This window comes from Sinohyriopsis cumingii, chromosome 12, assembly GCF_028554795.1.
Source record: "Sinohyriopsis cumingii isolate HCF-2022 chromosome 12, ASM2855479v2, whole genome shotgun sequence".
Lineage (NCBI taxonomy): Eukaryota > Metazoa > Mollusca > Bivalvia > Unionida > Unionidae > Sinohyriopsis > Sinohyriopsis cumingii.
Window position 1 is genome coordinate 83,907,308 of NC_142972.1, and position 18,692 is coordinate 83,925,999.

At 35.2% G+C, this 18,692-nt stretch overlaps 1 protein-coding gene across 2 annotated transcripts in view; it reads right to left on the reverse strand.

Moving 5' to 3' along the window:
* LOC149786877 (uncharacterized) overlaps positions 1–9,539 on the reverse strand; it is a 37,757-nt gene extending 28,218 nt beyond the window's left edge. Inside the window, exons 1-3 of one of the 2 annotated variants that reach the window (XM_089977388.1) lie at positions 8,814–9,539; positions 1,377–2,374; positions 1,011–1,074 (exon numbers count right to left, since the gene is read on the reverse strand). In XM_089977388.1, coding sequence (XP_089833514.1) covers positions 1,011–1,074; positions 1,377–2,162 — 850 coding nt within the window. In that variant the 5' untranslated portion in view covers positions 2,163–2,374; positions 8,814–9,539. Of the gene's footprint in view, positions 1–1,010; positions 1,075–1,376; positions 2,481–8,813 lie in introns of those variants that run through there. The other variant, XM_089977389.1, reaches the window with a different exon arrangement.
* Positions 9,540–18,692: the final 9,153 nt, after the last annotated feature.

An 18,692-nucleotide genomic window follows, 5' to 3' on the forward strand; every position in this document is an offset into this window, starting at 1 on the left:
GACATTAACATATTTATCCCGCATACTGCGGACTGTTGTTTTGCTGACTTTCTTCCTTAGCTCGGCGCTGAACATCCTTTCTGATTTGAAGATTCCATTTTCGATCGAGTATCTTGCAATTTTAGCTCTAGCGTTACCTCCTTGTGTTATGTACTGGCCTCGGTTACGCTTATGGGAAGTCTTGGATATCAGGGGAGTTTAAACAGCATCATTTGAGTTTTGCAGAGAAAAAGCTTTTCTCCTATCAGAGCACTACTTTGGATTAACAAGGCCAACACGAGTAGAAGACTTTACTTAAGTGTTTCACTCTTTACCCACTTTCTTAGTGACAATTTGGTTTTAACTTTCAGTTTAAAATTCACTTTGGCAGAACTGTTTATTTGTGTCGAAGATTGCTTCGACAAAAATGATAGAGTAACTGACTTTATTCATGCGCCTAATCTCTAATAGAACTTTATGCTTTGATAGCGGCATTTAAGATGACCTTTGAACCTAATTACTTAAGATTAGAATAGTGACATTGCATGCATTAGCACAGACACGTGTGGATAAAAGTGTGCATCTTCTTTAAGATGTACGCCATATGTTAGCAATGAATAACTTAACTAATCTTAACTAATGCAGATCGGGTGTAGCCTCTTTGCTCGCAAACACGTTTAAATGAATATAAGAATAATTTTCAATAGAGACATATGCATCGTTGTTTATTTTCTTCTGCTTAATGTTAGATACGCAAAACTAGGGACCCACAAATATGCATTTTTGTCTAAAACAAGAAATTTGAAACCTTCAAAAGTAAAGAGTTAAAGGTTCTATATATAAATGAAGGATAGATGGGTAATCGAAAATCCTCCTCGACAGATTTACTACTGATTCAAGCGGTCACAACATCAACATTAAGATTAATAAAACGCCATCAAGGATTCTTAGATTAAACTCTTTTTGTGCTTACAAAGGATGTATTTAGGAAACATTTAATTTGATTTTTTGCACATCTAAATGCAACATACCATTGATGGTTGTGTTTGAGAAATTGTCACCTGTTGATATCCTTCCGCTGGATATTACCCGCGTCTGAAAGAAAGAATGAGATTTTAAAAACTATAAAGATTTCAATTTATGAACTAATAGAAATCCCATAAAAGTACAAGCAATGAAGTTGACAAAAATATTTGAAACGTACGAACTGTTGCTCTAAATGTATAACATTCATGCAAAATATATTGCATAGATACAAACTCATTTATTTATTTTAAGAAAAAATACCTGGCAAAACCATACAATGTGGATTATAGCTTACATTTATAAAACAAATACTTCAAAAAACTGATTGCTTCATTTAATAATCCACTTTGTTTCTGGTTGTTGTGACTCACCGTATCATAATGCTCAGCATTTTCTCTTCCATCGGTTTGAAGGGATGACTGTTGTTGAATAGTTGAAGATACAGTTAAAGAGCTTGATCCTGCGCAATCTGATACAACCTCTCCATACAGTAATTCCCCTCCGTTCAGTGATGAATGGTTTATGCTGTCAATAACATGCATGAGAGAAGGACTTTTATGTTGTACACGATACACAGGAATAATCCTCTCCAAATATTTGCTTGCAGCTTTCTGTTCTCGAGGCTGTAACGTTAACAGTCTGTTGGTTCTGTTTAGCTTCACCTTTTTCTTTCTCTTTACATGATTTGTTACTTGCTGAATATTCTCATCTAGTTCCAAACTAGATCTGATTTTAAGGTCTGATGTGCAATTCTTTTTCTCCACAATGCCAGTTTTACTTGTACCAAATTCCAACTGGAACAATGTGCTATGTACAATTGGAAAATCAAGAAGAACTGATACCAAAGAGATTTCAGTGTCGGCCAGGTACAATGTTTTTTCGCAGGCTATTATAACGTTTCGTTTTTTCTGATCAAGACAATATAAACAATGTGACATTGAAGAAAATTTCCTGTAATTGTTTTTTTTTAAGTGTTCCTTGGCTCTTAGGTCAGAATGTGCAAAAAGAACGTATGTGATGATTCCAAAACATTTGGAAACGATAATCAAACCATTCTCAATAGGGTCGAAATTTCTGCAACAAATGTCCATCCGATGATTTTTGTTTGCCTTTTTAAGATTTATTGTTACAATATTGGACTCCGTTGGTTCTTCCATTTTTCATGAAATTGCTGGATGTAATTATTTTGACTGGAGTAAAATATAGCGGATGGATCCTACAGTCGTATAATCGAGTGGGAAATGTATCGTCAGTACGCCCTTTGGTTCCTGTACGCACACATGTCGCCCTTGCAGAATAGTGAAGCTGATCTACGGCACATTCTTTATTTTGCATCACACTTCGTTCTCTTGCATTACATCTAGAAAGACTAAGATATAATTTATTAAGTCAGAGATTCTGTTAATCACACAGCAGGTAGTTATCACGTGACACGAACGCAATCATTCGTGGTGAAACAAATGTACTTTTTTCTCATTTTTGCGTCCAATTTTCAACGTACACATAAGCTGAAAAAGTTGCCAGATCAAGCCACGAATTTGTGTTTTGTCTGAGTACAACGTAAAACAGTTACTCACTTGTACAGCTACATCTTAGTTTTAAAAAATGTTAAGTAGAGAGTTTGAATTGCGATTTTTAAAAATTCTAACAATTTTTAAAATAGCTGTGAGTGAAATCGTGATAAATTTTAGTGGCCATTAATCAGTGGATTTATTTTGTATAAGTTTATCATGGTTCTAAACAGCCGTATATCAGTAATCTGGGTCATGATACTTTGATCGTAAAAATATACAGGAAGCATCTGAGGTTGCAGACAGCCTTGAATCTTTGAACAAATGTAGGTATTCATAATTTAAAATATCAAGATTTTACATACAATACACTTTATTTTATACCACCTTACTGTATAATGTCCAAATGTGTGTCGTATACACAACATTTTACAGAAATTATTTTAAGCAAAATGTTTAACGGAAACTACTATTATTCTATTAGTGTAGAAAACCTCATCTGGCCTTGTTATACTGTATTCCATTGACGTTTTCCATATACTCCTCTGTACTGGATGGAAGACTCGGTGCAGAAGAGGTTGTCACTTTCATCTGCACCTCTAAGTTATAACTATTTATAGCAGGGCTTTGTACGATCACACATGAACAATGTATACCATCTCATCACACCTTTATCAAAGTAATTTAACACCACGGGAGAAGATATACTTCAGAAAAATAAATAAATAAGACTACGGTTATGAATGCTAAATTGCTCCATTGGTACAGTCGTGCAAAATAGTGATGGAGATGGCATCCTTAGGCCATATTTTGGGGGAGAAGGATAAACATTTTATTATACCAACTTACTTTCCAAGTTCTACTTGATAACCCCAATGCAAAGTTTCGATTTAATATAGCAATCCAAAAGTATGGACCTTTATGACATAGCTAATGTGGTATATTGTTATAATGAAGGTTTATATTAGGCAGGTTAATGTGACATCATATTTGTCCCTTGCATCCTGAACAGCAAGGTGTTACCAGTGGAACGATTTGTGCAGTAGATTAAAGTGAACAAAATTTTGAATGTAAAGGTTTTGGATATATACTGGAAGCTGATCTTGAAAGGTGAAACAATGCTTGAAGAGAACCTTTTAGGAAGCGGGTAGAATACATACTGTTTCAATATTTGGAGAAAGCAGTTTTTAAAAAAAATAATTGGCACCAAAGGGCGGTAACCCGTATGAGCATGTTTGAAATTATTAGTGCAACATACATTAACAGTAAAATAGTGACAAATGGACAAACTGTAAAACAGGTCTCCCTTATCAGTTTATCCATTGTAGGGAATACATGACTAATACTGACCTTTCAGTCTTTGCCTTTATTGTAAATAGTGTTATCTATTGCAATTATGCTAAAATGTAGAATATCAATATTTTTGTTTGAACAGTGAATATTCTCTTTTAAAAGTATGCCACGGATTACATATTGATCGATAACCATCGGCAGAACATCATGAGTATTTAAAGAACGATATAATGCCATTCTCACCCCTTAATTTCCATTGCATGATTATGAACGGGACTAGCGAAAATGTGACCACTGAGAACCTCAATGTTAAAGACAGGATTTTCTAAACTTTGGGTTGTATGTGTACAGATAGTGGACCAGCCTTGGTGATTAAAGCAGTTAAGTACATAATTCATCTCCAGTCATTAACAAAAAAAATTACACAGCTAAGTTACGACACGCTACCCTTTATCCATTACCTCGATCTTGCCTTTAAGAAATAAAAATTCTTTTAAAAGATACCTAAATTTTGCTTAACGGCTTCGACTGCTCAATCGATTGTTAATGTTAGGCAATCGTGATTTTTATTTTATCAGGCCACGTACAGAATATTAGGAAGTATTAAATATATACTTGGGGACTATGTGGTGTAATTGCATATGCTATTTATTGTGTAGGGCAATACAAACAGAAAATGAAAATGCACCATCTCATCTCATATCTTTAAGATTACATAAATGTCTTGCTTTTTGGTACAGGCACGAAATACCGCAAGTATTCAAAAGTTATCACTAACATCGCTGAACAAATGTTGCATGATGCCAGTGGAAAATGAAACCTTATCATAAAATGCTACAAATCGTAATTATTACATTCTGCCTGGTGCTAGATAGACATCATTGAAATTACAACATGTGTGTTTAGGTACGGAGTGTCATCGAATTTACCACTTTTCTCTTTCAAACGAGAAGTATTAATGATAATTTATAGATTAAAAAGCCTATAAACAATCAGCTATGTTTTTTTTTTGTCGTGAATACGTCTAGCACCATAGAAACTAAGTACAATAGATTTGTTGAATTGTCAGTTTGGTCTTTTCTAAAAAAGTAACTTATCTAAACACTTTTAAAATTTCGAACCCGTTAACACCGACATCACGATTCAACAAGAGACACCCACTCATATGAGTTACATAAAGCCGTATGTATGAGACAATTCACGTCGCTAAGACGACATTATAGATCAAAAGGCGCAAGATTTCAATTATTGAAGCCTTGACAATAACGCCTATAGTCTTACTAACATTTGTATTACTATACGTATTGACACAGTAGATAATTTGTACAGTGTTAGCTGTTTGATATATATATATATATATATATATATATATATATATATATATATATATATATATATATATATATATATAATGTGTGCGTAATTGTGTATGTTTGAGTGATTGTTTAACAATGTAACATGCAAATATTTGAATCACATGACAGATGGTTCAGTTTATGATCAAATGTGCTATCTTCTTTTATTATAAAGTATTCTTTATTATTATTATTATTATTATTATTTATGTCTATACCTATAGGCTATATCTCATAATTTTCTCTATTCTGTCCCGTTATCTCTCTCCTCTTCTGATTCCTATGATAAATCCCAAATGTGGCGTATGACGATAATTGTTCCTTTAATATATGTTTTTAAGCATTAAAAGTATCCATAATACATTACAATTGATTGGCCCTTCAAGACACATAGTCCTTTAAATCATCTGATCATTATCACAGGTCTGATTATATAGTATATATCATGACATGAGTATAGAGTTTTGCATGGTAAGTTGCTTTATTAAATGATTTTAGTACCATTTTTTTTACCTCACCTGCGAGGCATATCACTTTTCCAGTGGTGGTGTTGTTGTTACTGTTTGCGTCAACGTTAAGCTTGTGCAGTTAGCTAAGCCTCTCGAACACCCTTGCTATGACAAAGTTAATTCAGATGACAAAAATTAGCACGCTGTTTTCATGTTCTGTTATCATCATCTTGCCAAAAAGATTACACACTTCGGCTAATCAAAATACCTTTTCCATCAATATTGCAACCAGATACTTCCACAAATGCCAACAGAAGTCTGTGCTTGTTAATAATTCTCAGGCATTCTAAAACGGAGAAGGAAAGGGACTTTCTAATAACGAAGGTATTGTTGTCCTCATAATAATCATTGAAAAACTGAGTATTTATGGTTGATATGTTTGCCTAATAATCCTAAGTTCAGGGAGAAGATTACAAACATTATGAATTAATTTGTTCTCAACGAGGATCAAGGTATGGAAGAAATCACAGATATATAAAGTATAAGGTAAGAAAAGCGATTTCATTTTCCTATTTCAGAGAAAATTAAACAATTATCGAAAGTAATAAGGCTGCAATGTTTACAACAATTACTAACATGTACACAATAAAATGACGACGTTGTTTAATCAAACCGATTCGAGACTCAACCGTTCGTTTGATATGCAGGTCGGGCTAACCGCTGGAAACCATTCACTGATTTATACAACTTTGAAAATATGTATCTATCAGTTTTCCATTTTCACAATTAACACAGCATACATATTTAGTTGCAAGTGAAAGAGAAAACGAACATTTCGACTGTACTAAAACTGACAAGACATTTGTGTTGCTTAAATCACAATGCAAATTCACACAGAAAACAGACGCGGTTGACTAACAAGTTAAGAAAACTTTTTCAGCCATCAAAGGTTCGACGTATTTCGAAGTTTGCGTGAAAAAGGACAAGGACATAGTTTGTAGTATTTCACTTACAAATATTTACAAAAATATACACATTAAATGAGCACATTTTCCTTCACAGATAATAATTTATCTTTACTACCGACCTCTGAGTAGACCGGGGTTTATTCGGAAATGTATTTGTCTTGCATGTTTAAATAAGTTAAATTTACGCAGAAACTTACCAAAGAGGACAAATTACCGTATCCGTACAAATATTCCTTCCAAAAACAATAAATTACGTGTTGAAGTTATTTTATCAAAGGAACAATTAAATTATATCGATAATGTTAACACATAATATACTATGGACTGAAGTGTAAATGTGAGATATTTGACAGGAAGGAGAACAAAAAGAATATCAGTTTAGATTCTCGTGTCTACAGCATTTGATAAAATATACTCAACGTAGGTGTCTCAGAAATCCTTTTTATATACTTGACTGACAAATGATACAGGTTATTGCCTGGATACTATTTAATTCCATGGTCTTTGCTCCATTATTAACATGCTTCGTGTGACCGTAACATTATTATTGCATTAAAAATATATCTATTTTAAAATGGTATGACATGATTTAGTGTGTACGAAAAGTTTTTGTATATTTGTTATGCAACCAGAAGTACCATATGCTTGATCTTTTTCACTGTTTCCAATTTTGTGAACGTTTATAAGCAGTAAACTGACCCGAGTCGTTTACACGAAAAAACGTTGATAGACGTTGAACCAGCAAACATAACCGATCATTTATTATAGTTTAATGCATATAAAGTAGTTGCAGTGGCGTCACTCGGGTTGGTGTCACCCAGTGCGGTAGCTCATGGTGTCACCCCCATGGTCCTCCTTCCGTAACAGACCATACAGAATCCTTAGTAATATCATTTTGGTGTCATTCCCTCTGATGGTGTCACCCGGTGCAGTCCGCACCCCCCACATACCCCTAGCTACGCCACTGCTGTGCCTGCTAGTCATGTATTTAACTATGATCGGTTATCCGCTTATGAAATCCGACTAGACCGAGCAGTGTGTGCTCTGTAAAATTTGCAGTTTTTCGTTTTGGTGTCACCCCTCTGAGATGGTGTCACCCGGTGCGGTCCGCACCGCCCCCCCCCCCCCCCCCGCACCCCTCTAGCGACGCCACTGAGTAGTTGTTAGATTTCTGGAAAAAAATATATTCTGAAAATTCAACGATTGAATTAAAATATGCGTATAGCCATAAAATATACATATTATCAAATTCTAAAGCTTTTTGAAATAGAAATTATGCGATCTCAAACAAATGCAGTGATTCATGATTGTGTCTCGTATGAATTATGATCTAATTATAGCATGCCTACTTGCCGTAGTTAGGTATAAATGTATATGTACAATGACGCGCACATTGTGCGTAACTCGTTATGGCAATACCATAAACTCGACACTTAATTCATCTGTTCTTCTTACGCAGAAAATATATGTACAATGTAAATATAAAAGGAAACCGTTCACTAAATTAAATTTATGTCTAGTGAGAAGAGTTTAAGTCGTAACGACGTTACTGGCCTGCAACTAATTTGCACAGTGTTTTAATTTGATACCTGCTAGATTACAGGAACTTCATACGTTGATTGCACTTGGGGTCAAGCATAACTATTATGTAAATCTATAAACTTTCATCACAGTTGAAAATCCGTCAGCAACAAAAGATGCAGGGTCCCAAATTTTGTGAACATCTGGTAAATAATCCTATGTGACCCACATATGTTAATACACCAGATAGGAACAAGGTTGAAACAACAACAAAATCACACTGAAAACATAAACAAACTAAAAAATATGCACGCGTATAAATATAGACGTTCGGAGGAGATATGTTCAAGCCTACCGCAACACAAGATATGCAATACAAAAGTATTATAAAGTGGTTATCAGATAGTGCAGTAACATGTACACTGATCACACTGTATGTATTACACCAAGTGCATTTAGCTGCACAGGATTATATGCACTTTAATTATGCAACATAATTTGTATGGTGAATGGTGTTTGAATTATCTTGTTATATGTATATATTTTCAGTTAAATACCGTATAGGAAATAATACAGTGTTACCTTTTAGCTTCTCAAAGCACACATCTGAAATAATTACTGCCCATATCGACTGATTATATACAAATTAGAAACGACGCTGATATATGTCTAACGCAGACAGTTTAATTAAGATAAGAAAATTTTACTTACAAAAAGAGGTGGTAGCACTCGAACGTTTCAAAATATCTGTCTGATCTTCACGAAGAAGAGATTTCCCTGGAGACTCTTTACCAAAAGAGAATCACCTTGATTAGCCTGAAATTACGTTATAATACCGAGAAAAAAATATTACTCTTAAGTTCGTCTTGAATTGGATAGACTATAATAGAAGGCGTCCCAAAGATCAGCACGCAAATGTTGAAAAGATAATGCTTGTTTTGAATCTGACAAGATTTAGGTGGCTCCTCGTCTATGTATATTTTTTAAATAATATATTTTGAGTTGTAAGTATATCCACCTGAAACTATTAAATAAATTCCAACAAAACACGTGATTTAGTGTCGACTGAACATTTAACTATATTCAGTATCATTGTTCATCATAGCAGTAGAATTACTGCTTTTCTGTGATAGGCTCAGTCTGTCTTCACAGTCTTTAAAACATGTCTTAATACACGGCACTTTTGGAACATTCTCTAGTTAGATCTCAGATTGGAGCACTGCGAAGCTAAGTGTGTGAAACACATGACTTAATAAGAAAAACACGTGATTTAGTGTCGACTGAACGTTTAACTATATTCAGTATCATTGTTCATCATAGCAGTAGAATTACTGCTTTTCTGTGATAGGCTCAGTCTGTCTTCACAGTCTTTAAAACGTGTCTTAATACACGGCACTTTTGGAACCTTCTCTAGTTAGATCTCAAATTGGAGCACTGCGAAGCTAAGTGTGTGAAACACATGACTTAATAAGAATTGAGTTTTCTGCCAAAACTGATATATAAATCATTTGTAGTTTTGGCTACACGCTATACAATTATCTTTAGCTTGCAATGAAGTATTAGAATTACCCACTGTATACGTGTAAAACACTACTGTAGTCACTAAGCATTTAATAATAGCCAAATATTAACAAAATCTGCTAAATTTGTGTCAAAAGATTGGATGACTACTATAATTAATTACACGTTCCGATATTGAATGAAAGCAATTGATGATCACATGTCCATAGTTTAAATCTAAAATAAAGCCTCAAAATTTCTCGTCTTGCTCTCTCCATATTACGGAATTGTATGTCAATTGCTTTATTTAAGAAGCAGCTGTTGTACTGAGCATAATTTAAAAACGAAAGACACATAATTACAAAACCTGTGTCCAATATATTTTTGAGAAACCTACAAGTATAATATATTAACTGATCTTAAGTTACGAAAGAAAAAGAAAATAAATTGGCTACTATTATACAGTTTCAGAACCGTCACATCTTAATTCTAGATCTTCTAACAATATATATTACATAGATACAATATTTTATAAATAGGTCGATTAGTATAAAATCTAAAAATACACTGTCTATCCATATAATCCTATATGCGCTTGGTTATATTTTGTATTTAGGAGAACTAAACTATTGATCTATATTCACGCTGTATAATATGTTCAATAATTAAGGACGCCAGCAATGACCTGCAAGATTTTTCAGTAAGTTATATCTGGCGTCTGCTTATTTCAGCAGTCTTGCGCGATCTGACTGAAATCTGATCATGTATTATTCAGTATTGCTTTGTGCAACGAGACCTGTCAGTCCCTGATTTATAGCTAATTCAATGTACAGGTAACAGCAAGGTCATGTCATGAATTTCCAATGTTGTGAATTGAAGAAGAATATTGTACTAGGTTTTATTCCTTCAAGGTAAACATCGATCTGATCGGTGTCATTAAGAGAAGGGGTGAAGCCTGTGAAAAGCCATATATTTATATCTACTCTACAAAGTAGCTGGGGCCCCGAGTGGCCGAGTGGTCTAAAGCGCTCACCGTTCCGGATCACTGCCATCTCACCTCTGTCTGCGTATGTTCGAGTCCAAGGCTCGGCTAGCGTGGGTACGTGGGAGAGCCTGCCAGTAGCTTCTCGTGGGTCGGTGGTTCTTTCCTGGGTTTTCCAGGGTTCTTCCTCCACCAGTTATACTGGCCGCCATATATGGCCTATCTTGTGCTGAAAATGGCGTTAAACCCCAGAACAACAACAACAACAAAGTAGCTGCGATATATTGTGCTACTCATGGCGCCGACTTTGGCGTTCGAACATACAAAAACATATACACAGGTACAGCCTTACTGCGCCTCAACTAGTCATTCTTCCATGGTCCTAGACAACTGTTTTAAGTGGTTTTCATAGTAGTTTCCTTGCGGGGAAGGAGTGACAGCTAACTTTGTACATATATGTACATATGAACATTCTCGATAAACATTTTGCGTTTAGTGCAGGTTTATATGTTTGGAACAATGAAACTTGGTCAGTGGATGAATCTTGACGGGTATTATATCCTCATTAAAATATGTAGTAATTGTTACCATAATTCACGCCTCCCAGTCTTTGATTAATGTTTATCTTTATTTTTAATTAAGAGGATCAATTCCAACTAGAATCATCATATTAGATGATTACATACATTTTTTTTAGTAAAACACTATTATAGCAAGGAAGATCACAGCGATCTACAGTTAAGACTTTACTACCTTAAGCAAAGCTTTTGTATTTATCTGATGACTAAATACAATTTTTCACCTTGTATACATACCTTTTTAACTACAATCAAGACAGTTGGTGAGGGGTTGCATCTTGATACGCAAGACAATTTCATTACAAAAGCAGATCAATGTGTCTCGTATCTAACGCAAAACTAAACGTCGTTCAAGTTTGTGTCTTATGTTTAATTCTCATGTTCTATTCCTCATAGCAGTCAAATAGATGAGCATTTTATTAGGACAACACCCTTAGAACTAAAGAAGGTCACTGTCACTGCTTTTCACACTTTACTTGCAAAGTTAAGTTTTCGCATTGAGCTCATGATCACAGGTGTTATTTTAATCTCGTATTCATAATGTTATACCTGGAATAATTAAACCTGGTGAAGGGAAGCATTTGGACGAGTACTATTCTGTCACCAAAGAGCTATTTAATGTGACCCATATTTCACGTTTCATTTACATGAATTTAATTAACTACTGGACCACTAAAACAGTAAACGATTTAAAAACCAAAGTAGAGTTATACCCTTCACACCCTTTATCCCGCTATGTATTATTTAATAATTTATATTTTTAACAACAATGACAACAATAAACACTATACTTGTAACCCTTAACTTATAAGATTAAAATAAAAAGCAAATTTTATTGAAAACACATGTTCTGTAACCACGCGCTATCTTTTCAGTCAAGAATGAATGCAACAACGTAACAACCAACCCCACCCCAACAAGTTAAACAAATGATATTTAAGCAAAAAAACACAGTTCTCAACACCCAAACAGAAACGCCAAAGTCTCTGTTTGGACGCTCTAACTATCTTATAGAGTCAGTGTGTATTATCTATCCACTTAATAAACAGTATTTTCAAATCCGAACATTAAACTAACAAACCTATAAAGCAATGTATAGGTAATAAAGCATTGGGTGACGTTCTTAACTTTATAGACGGATAAACGCTAAACTAAGACAAACTAAATCATACCGTTTAGAGTATAAAAACGGCGTAAAAATAATAACTTATATGAAATAAATTCTTCTCTTTTAAAATTACGAGGTGGGATGTATGAATGCAGCATAAATACCTATCCAAAAGTATTTACTAAAGGCAGTGTATGTTTCATTGTTTTAAGTGTAAAGTAACTATATCTTATTAATTTATAATTGCATCGTATGACTGCATAGCTTTAACAGATATGTGACATCACACACCAACGATACGAATATAACACAGACGTTACCACAACATCACATTCATATGACCATATACGACGTCAACTAACAATAATAGCAAAAATTATGTACTGTAATATTTGTACTTTACTTATTTTTATTATGATTTGCAACTGAACTAATTAGATTATATAAATTTATGTTTTTATTACATATTATTAATTACAAACAACAATCCTATATTAATGTGAATAATAAAAGTCGAGTTAAAACATGCATTTATTGTCTAATAGATAATGTGTTGAATTAAGAGCACAAATTTACATAGTGTTTTTCGCGACCCAACTTAGGCTTGCAAAAATATTTATTGACTAAACTGTGAAGGTTAGATGGCAGAGGTCAATGGGGAAGTATAAAATATGACGTCAGTGTAATCCAGGGTAATGCAATATTATTTAATGCCACTTGACTGAGTTTAGAAATGAAAGTTAAAATGCCAGAGGTCAAAACTATGACTACAGTGTTATAAAGCAGCGAGTGGGTCTGGGCTGTTATGACTCTATGGTCTTAAGCTAAGTAACAGAAAGAAGAAAATAAACAAGTTTTGTAAAACTTAAAACTAATTTAATTCTCTAGTTAAAAAATGAAACTATGAGGAACATACAGTATGATGAATTAAATAGAAAATAATCCTAACAAGTTATACACAAATCCAAGAGAATCGAGTGTTCCGAATGAAGGTCAGGTCCTCAAATGTGCTGATGAGCCAAGAGTTTTTGATATATCACAATGGCATTGTCCAATATGTCTAAAATAATATTTTAGTCCAGAGTCAATGAGCACTTTGTAATTGCAATGAAAAATCCACATAAATGGTTTCCGCTCAAATTATATCTAAACACATCAGCAGACTGATACTAAAACAAGAAAATAGGAAATAAGAATGAATTAATTCATCAGCCTTCGACCTTATATACACTCATACGTCTCGACTTACTCCACGTGACTTAGATCGCAGTACTCAATCGTCTGACTTAGCCATCCAAAGGGAAATAACCCCAAACTTGTCAACGGGTTTATTATTAACATTGATTGCAAAACACCTATTTATAGCTCATATGCAATCTAATGAGATGTGCCAAAAGTCAAAGATACAATATAGATATACATAACGGGGGCAAAATCAAAATATGAAATTTACAAAATGGCGCACCAAATAACACAGAAGTAATTAAAATGATACAAAGCAATTAATTTAATTAAGATGTTTTAAATTTTGATCCTGAAAGTCCACTCGCTTATGCAAAATTAAATGAAATTTGGAAGTAAACACAAGAAATAAAACAAAAATAATATATTCTGATTTAAAGGAATGGTTAGCTGAACAATACACATGCAAGAGAAAAGAGATTTCCATGCAGAAATGTTTGCGTTACTTAAATTTATGATTTATGATATTCAGATATTTTCGTTATGAAATCATATGAGGACGAAAATTGAGGACATACATATATTCCTGACTCATATATTTCTGACCTACATATATATATATATATATATATATATATATATATATATATATATATATATATATATATATATATATATATATATATATATGCATTCGTGAAATAAAACAAAACTTAAATATAGGATATAACATATATTATTCATTTATCAAAAGAAAAAAGAGAAAAATACAGAGAAGATACAGACTGATAATCAGTCTGTAATAATTCTTTAAAGATAGAAGATGGGCCGCGGGAACTCAGTTGCTAGAGTATCCAACTCGAAATCCAAGGATCAAGAATTCTATACCCGGGTCGGATTAATCAAATCTTCCCTTCAGGAAGGCACTTACCGCCCATTGACATGACGCAATATAGCCAAGGTGTTTTAAGTGCTCTTAAATTCATTTTGTGGTTTTGTATTGTTTAACGCCGTTTTCATGATATGATAGACTATACATGGCAGCTAATATATTTGGTGGAATTACTGTACTAGCTTTAGGATAACGGTACAGTACTTAACTTGAATATAACTATATCATCCAAGCACTGCGTGAATCTTGAAAATATTGAAAGAGACAAAAACGGTTCTTTAGTTTCACATGCGGTTATATCAAGGCCTCTGCAGGTCTAGCGTAGAAAACCTGCAAAAAGAAAGGCTTGCAAAAAATAAAACCAGACTGGTTCGATATCCTATTGTTTCAGATGTTTTGCACTTAACTGACTAGTAATCGATCCGCTGTTTACTTTAGTCCCTAGTGCAAATAATTTCACTGCATTGTATATTTAAACAAGGAAGGGTGGTCAATCAGTACACATTAAAGTTAGATATACTTTAATATGTTTTCTTCTAGTGATTATTTCCATTGGCAATAAGAGCGATGCGTTCCTGTCACAGTGTAGAAACTAAAAAAATTTCTTATGGCGGCGTACTTCTCTGCATTCAGGATTCTCAACACTCATTTTCGCTCAGTCATATTTTCCCCCTAATAAATGGGTCCGAAATAACATTCATTTAGGATTGGCTCTATTATTATTGAAACATATCTCTAACAGTCATGGTACAAACCCTGTTAGTGTCCACTGGCATTAGTACACATTCTTGTCGAGTGTATCTACTTCCATCCTGTGAGAGATAAGACTTTTTATATGAACTCCATTAAGGAGCTTCATGATGATGTATCACCGCATGCAGAGAATGTAAGATTTGTTAGGAAATGTGGTTGATATAACTTTATTTTCCATTGACACCACAAAGACATTATTGTACTAATGTGCAAACGCTAATACATGCATACATACATACATACATACATACATACCACAGTTTGGTGTCTGGAGAAAAGCAAGTCATTAAATATAGCTAGGGCACATTTGACAAGGAAAAACGAGTGATAGACCGTTTACTGCAATGAAAGACCTTTATAACAATACTATAAGCTGCGTTTGAGACGTAGGTGCATGTTCGCAATAGTCTCATATCAACAGCGGCGTTAAGACAAGGATGTACAAAGTTTTGATGCCACAAATGGACTGGACACTGGAACCAACGGAACGAAAGAGACAGATGGATAGTCATAGGTGACCAAGCATTTTACCGACATTGATTATGCCGACGACGTTGCTCTACCGAGTTTCTACAGATCTTACTGCTCAGCCTGGACATAATGCAAAAGGAAGCAAAATCATCTGGAATAAGACCAAAACCCAAACGACCAGTCCACAAGTCATCGCATCAGCAGAAACACCACAGGCTGAGATTCTGGACACGTTTAACTATCTCGGTTCATCACATTACCCAGGGCAAGAACGGAGTGGGGGGGGGGGGTGCGTTCTGGCAAAGAAAATTTACACGCACATACACAAACGTACAGTCACTTGTCACTTGAAATTTGAAAATGGTTTTATTCTTGCGCATGTTTATTGGGTTTTATGCACACCTTGAGTACACAGACACATAGACGTTTGCTTTATTGCCCATTTGAAAGTTTGGAAAACCGCCCAAAACTTGACCTGATCCGGCCCTACTATCGCTTTGGCAGCAGCGAACCGGACAGTAAGCCTCACATAGAAATCACTCATGGCTGCATGAAATCCATGACTAGACATGTTTGGAGCTCATAGATCAGACTTATTAAAAAGATCCGACTGTAAAAAGCATAGATTCTGTAAGTCTTACTGAACAACACATAAACTCTATCAAGTTTCTGTACAACGCATACATTCAATCAGTAGTAGTTAAGTAGGGCACGCTAGCGACAATGGGAATTAGCATTAAAAACACCCCTGGGCAACTCTAGCGACAAGGGAAATTTAACATTAACCACCCTGGGCCTGTCTAGCGACAAGGGAAATTTAACATGGGCAAAAATCCCTGGGCCTGTCTAGCGACAAGGGGAATTAACATGGGGAATATATTTTGGGCCTGTCTAGCAACAAGGGGGAATTAACATGGGAATAAATTGTGGGGCTTGTATAGGGACAATGGGAATAAATCGTGGGCCTGTATAGGGACAAGGGGAATTTAACATGGGATTTTTTTTTTTTTTGTTTTTTTTAAAATTTTTTTAAAAAAAAGGGGCAGGCAATGGAAAGTCATTCTCTTTTCGAGACCTATGAGTGGCCGTGAAAAGGGCCTTTGGGTTTCTTCTTCTAATTTCTTCTATTTCTCCACCAACTTCTTATTTTCTGTCCTACACTCTTTCTCTTCTTTTCTTTCTTTTCTTCCTTTTTTTCTCTTCTTTCTTCTTCTTCTCATCCTCTTCTTTCTTCCTCTTCTCATTTTCTTCTTCTTTTTCAATTTTTTCATTCCATGCTCTTATCCTTATCCTTTCCTCTTCATCCTCCTTTTCCTCCTTTATTTCTTTCATCACATCACTTATCATGTCCTTTACTTTTCGTAAATTGTTAATCTCCATCTTCACTCGATGGGGACTATAAGAATAGTGATCTTCGTTTAGCCTCACTAGCATTTGTACCATCATGCCCAAATTGTCCAGGACGTCTTGCAATGTTTGCATTTTATCGAGGTGGTTTGAAGCCATCTTCTCTGTAGAATGGTTTGAACGACGAATACTGTGGGTTCTTATACGAAAAGCGCGGACGTGAAGGAAAACATCCCCCTAAAACAAAATTGATATTACCTAGATTATCACTTAAAACGCGCGGACGTGATGGAAAACATCCCCTACTTTTCTCATTTCATATGATCTACTATCCACATACGTGAAGCATCAATAAACAAACCCCTAATCTACTATTTACACACGCAAAGCATTAAAATGAAACCCAAATTTACTATCCACACCAACCTACATCAGCGCTTACAAACTCAAACACAAACACTATAAAAAAAGAGTCAGTGTTTATATTCACACTACTCTACATATACACACATTGGCAAATTGATTACTATTTCTTTTCTAAAGGTTTGGGTAGCCCTGAAAAGGGCTGTTTGTTTTTGAACTCCAGTGACACCTTGTTAATGATGGCACCTTCCAGGCCTGGCACCACACACACATCTTCTTCCCCAGTCTCCTTTTACCTTTCTTCTTGGGAGTGCAGAGGCGGGATAAGTGGCTTCAGAATCCCAATTTTCTGTCTCTGGGATTCTGAAATTTCCTCTCTCCTTTTCCTCTTCTTCCTTTTTTCTTCTTTCCTCCTCCTCTTTCATCCTTGCCTCTTCGACAATGGCCTCCGCGGCCAGTTCATTTAGTATGCGCCTGGCATATTCCAGGTGCATCTGGAGTTCTAGCAGTTTCACAATTCTGGTATTCATTGTCTTGTCAACGAATGAACAGGGTAGCTAGACTGCCCAGCGAATTCAATTTATACTAAGAGTGCGGACGTGAAGGAAAACATCCCCCTAAAACAAAATTGATCTTACCTAGATCATGACCAAACAACGCGAGGACCTAAAAGAAACACTCACTTAAATCTACTCTCCCCACACCTCAAACAGCCAAAAACATGATCTTAATATACTATCCACACAAACGTACGTGAGCACTTACAAACACACAATCCTATACACAAACACATACACTCACACTATAAAAAAAGAGTCAGTGTTTATAATTACACTATTCTACCTACACACATTGGCAAATCGATTGTTATTTCTTTTCTAGAGTATTGGGTAGCCCTGAAAAGGGCTGTTTTTTTGTTTGCTATGGCAATCTTTTAGTTTCTAAGAATGCGACGTCCTCTGAGGATAGACTTTCTGACGATAGGTCTGCTTCTTCGGAAAGAGAAGAAGAACTCTTTGGTGTCGATACGACAATCGACAAAGCCTCTGTCAGGTTCAGGTTGCTGCTGCTGCTGCTGTTGTTGTTGCTGCTGCTGCTGTCTCTGAAGTCTGTACTTCTCTGTCCATTCTTCTTTCTCCCTGTTCACTTCTTCTCTGAAGAGCTCTTCTATCAGGTCTTCAGTGACTTTTAACATTCTCACATTCTCTATCTCTTCAGCTTTCGGTATCAGACTGTGTCTGACCCTATGCAAATTCACGTAGGCTTCGTTTAGCTTAGCTAGTTTGGAGCACATCTTCGTAGGAGGATGAGTCGACAATGGATGGTTAGACTGGAAACTTCCCCGGTTCTTAAAGTCAAAGCGCGGACGTGAAGGAAAACATCCCTCTACGGTTTTCGAGCCGCAACGTTCAAT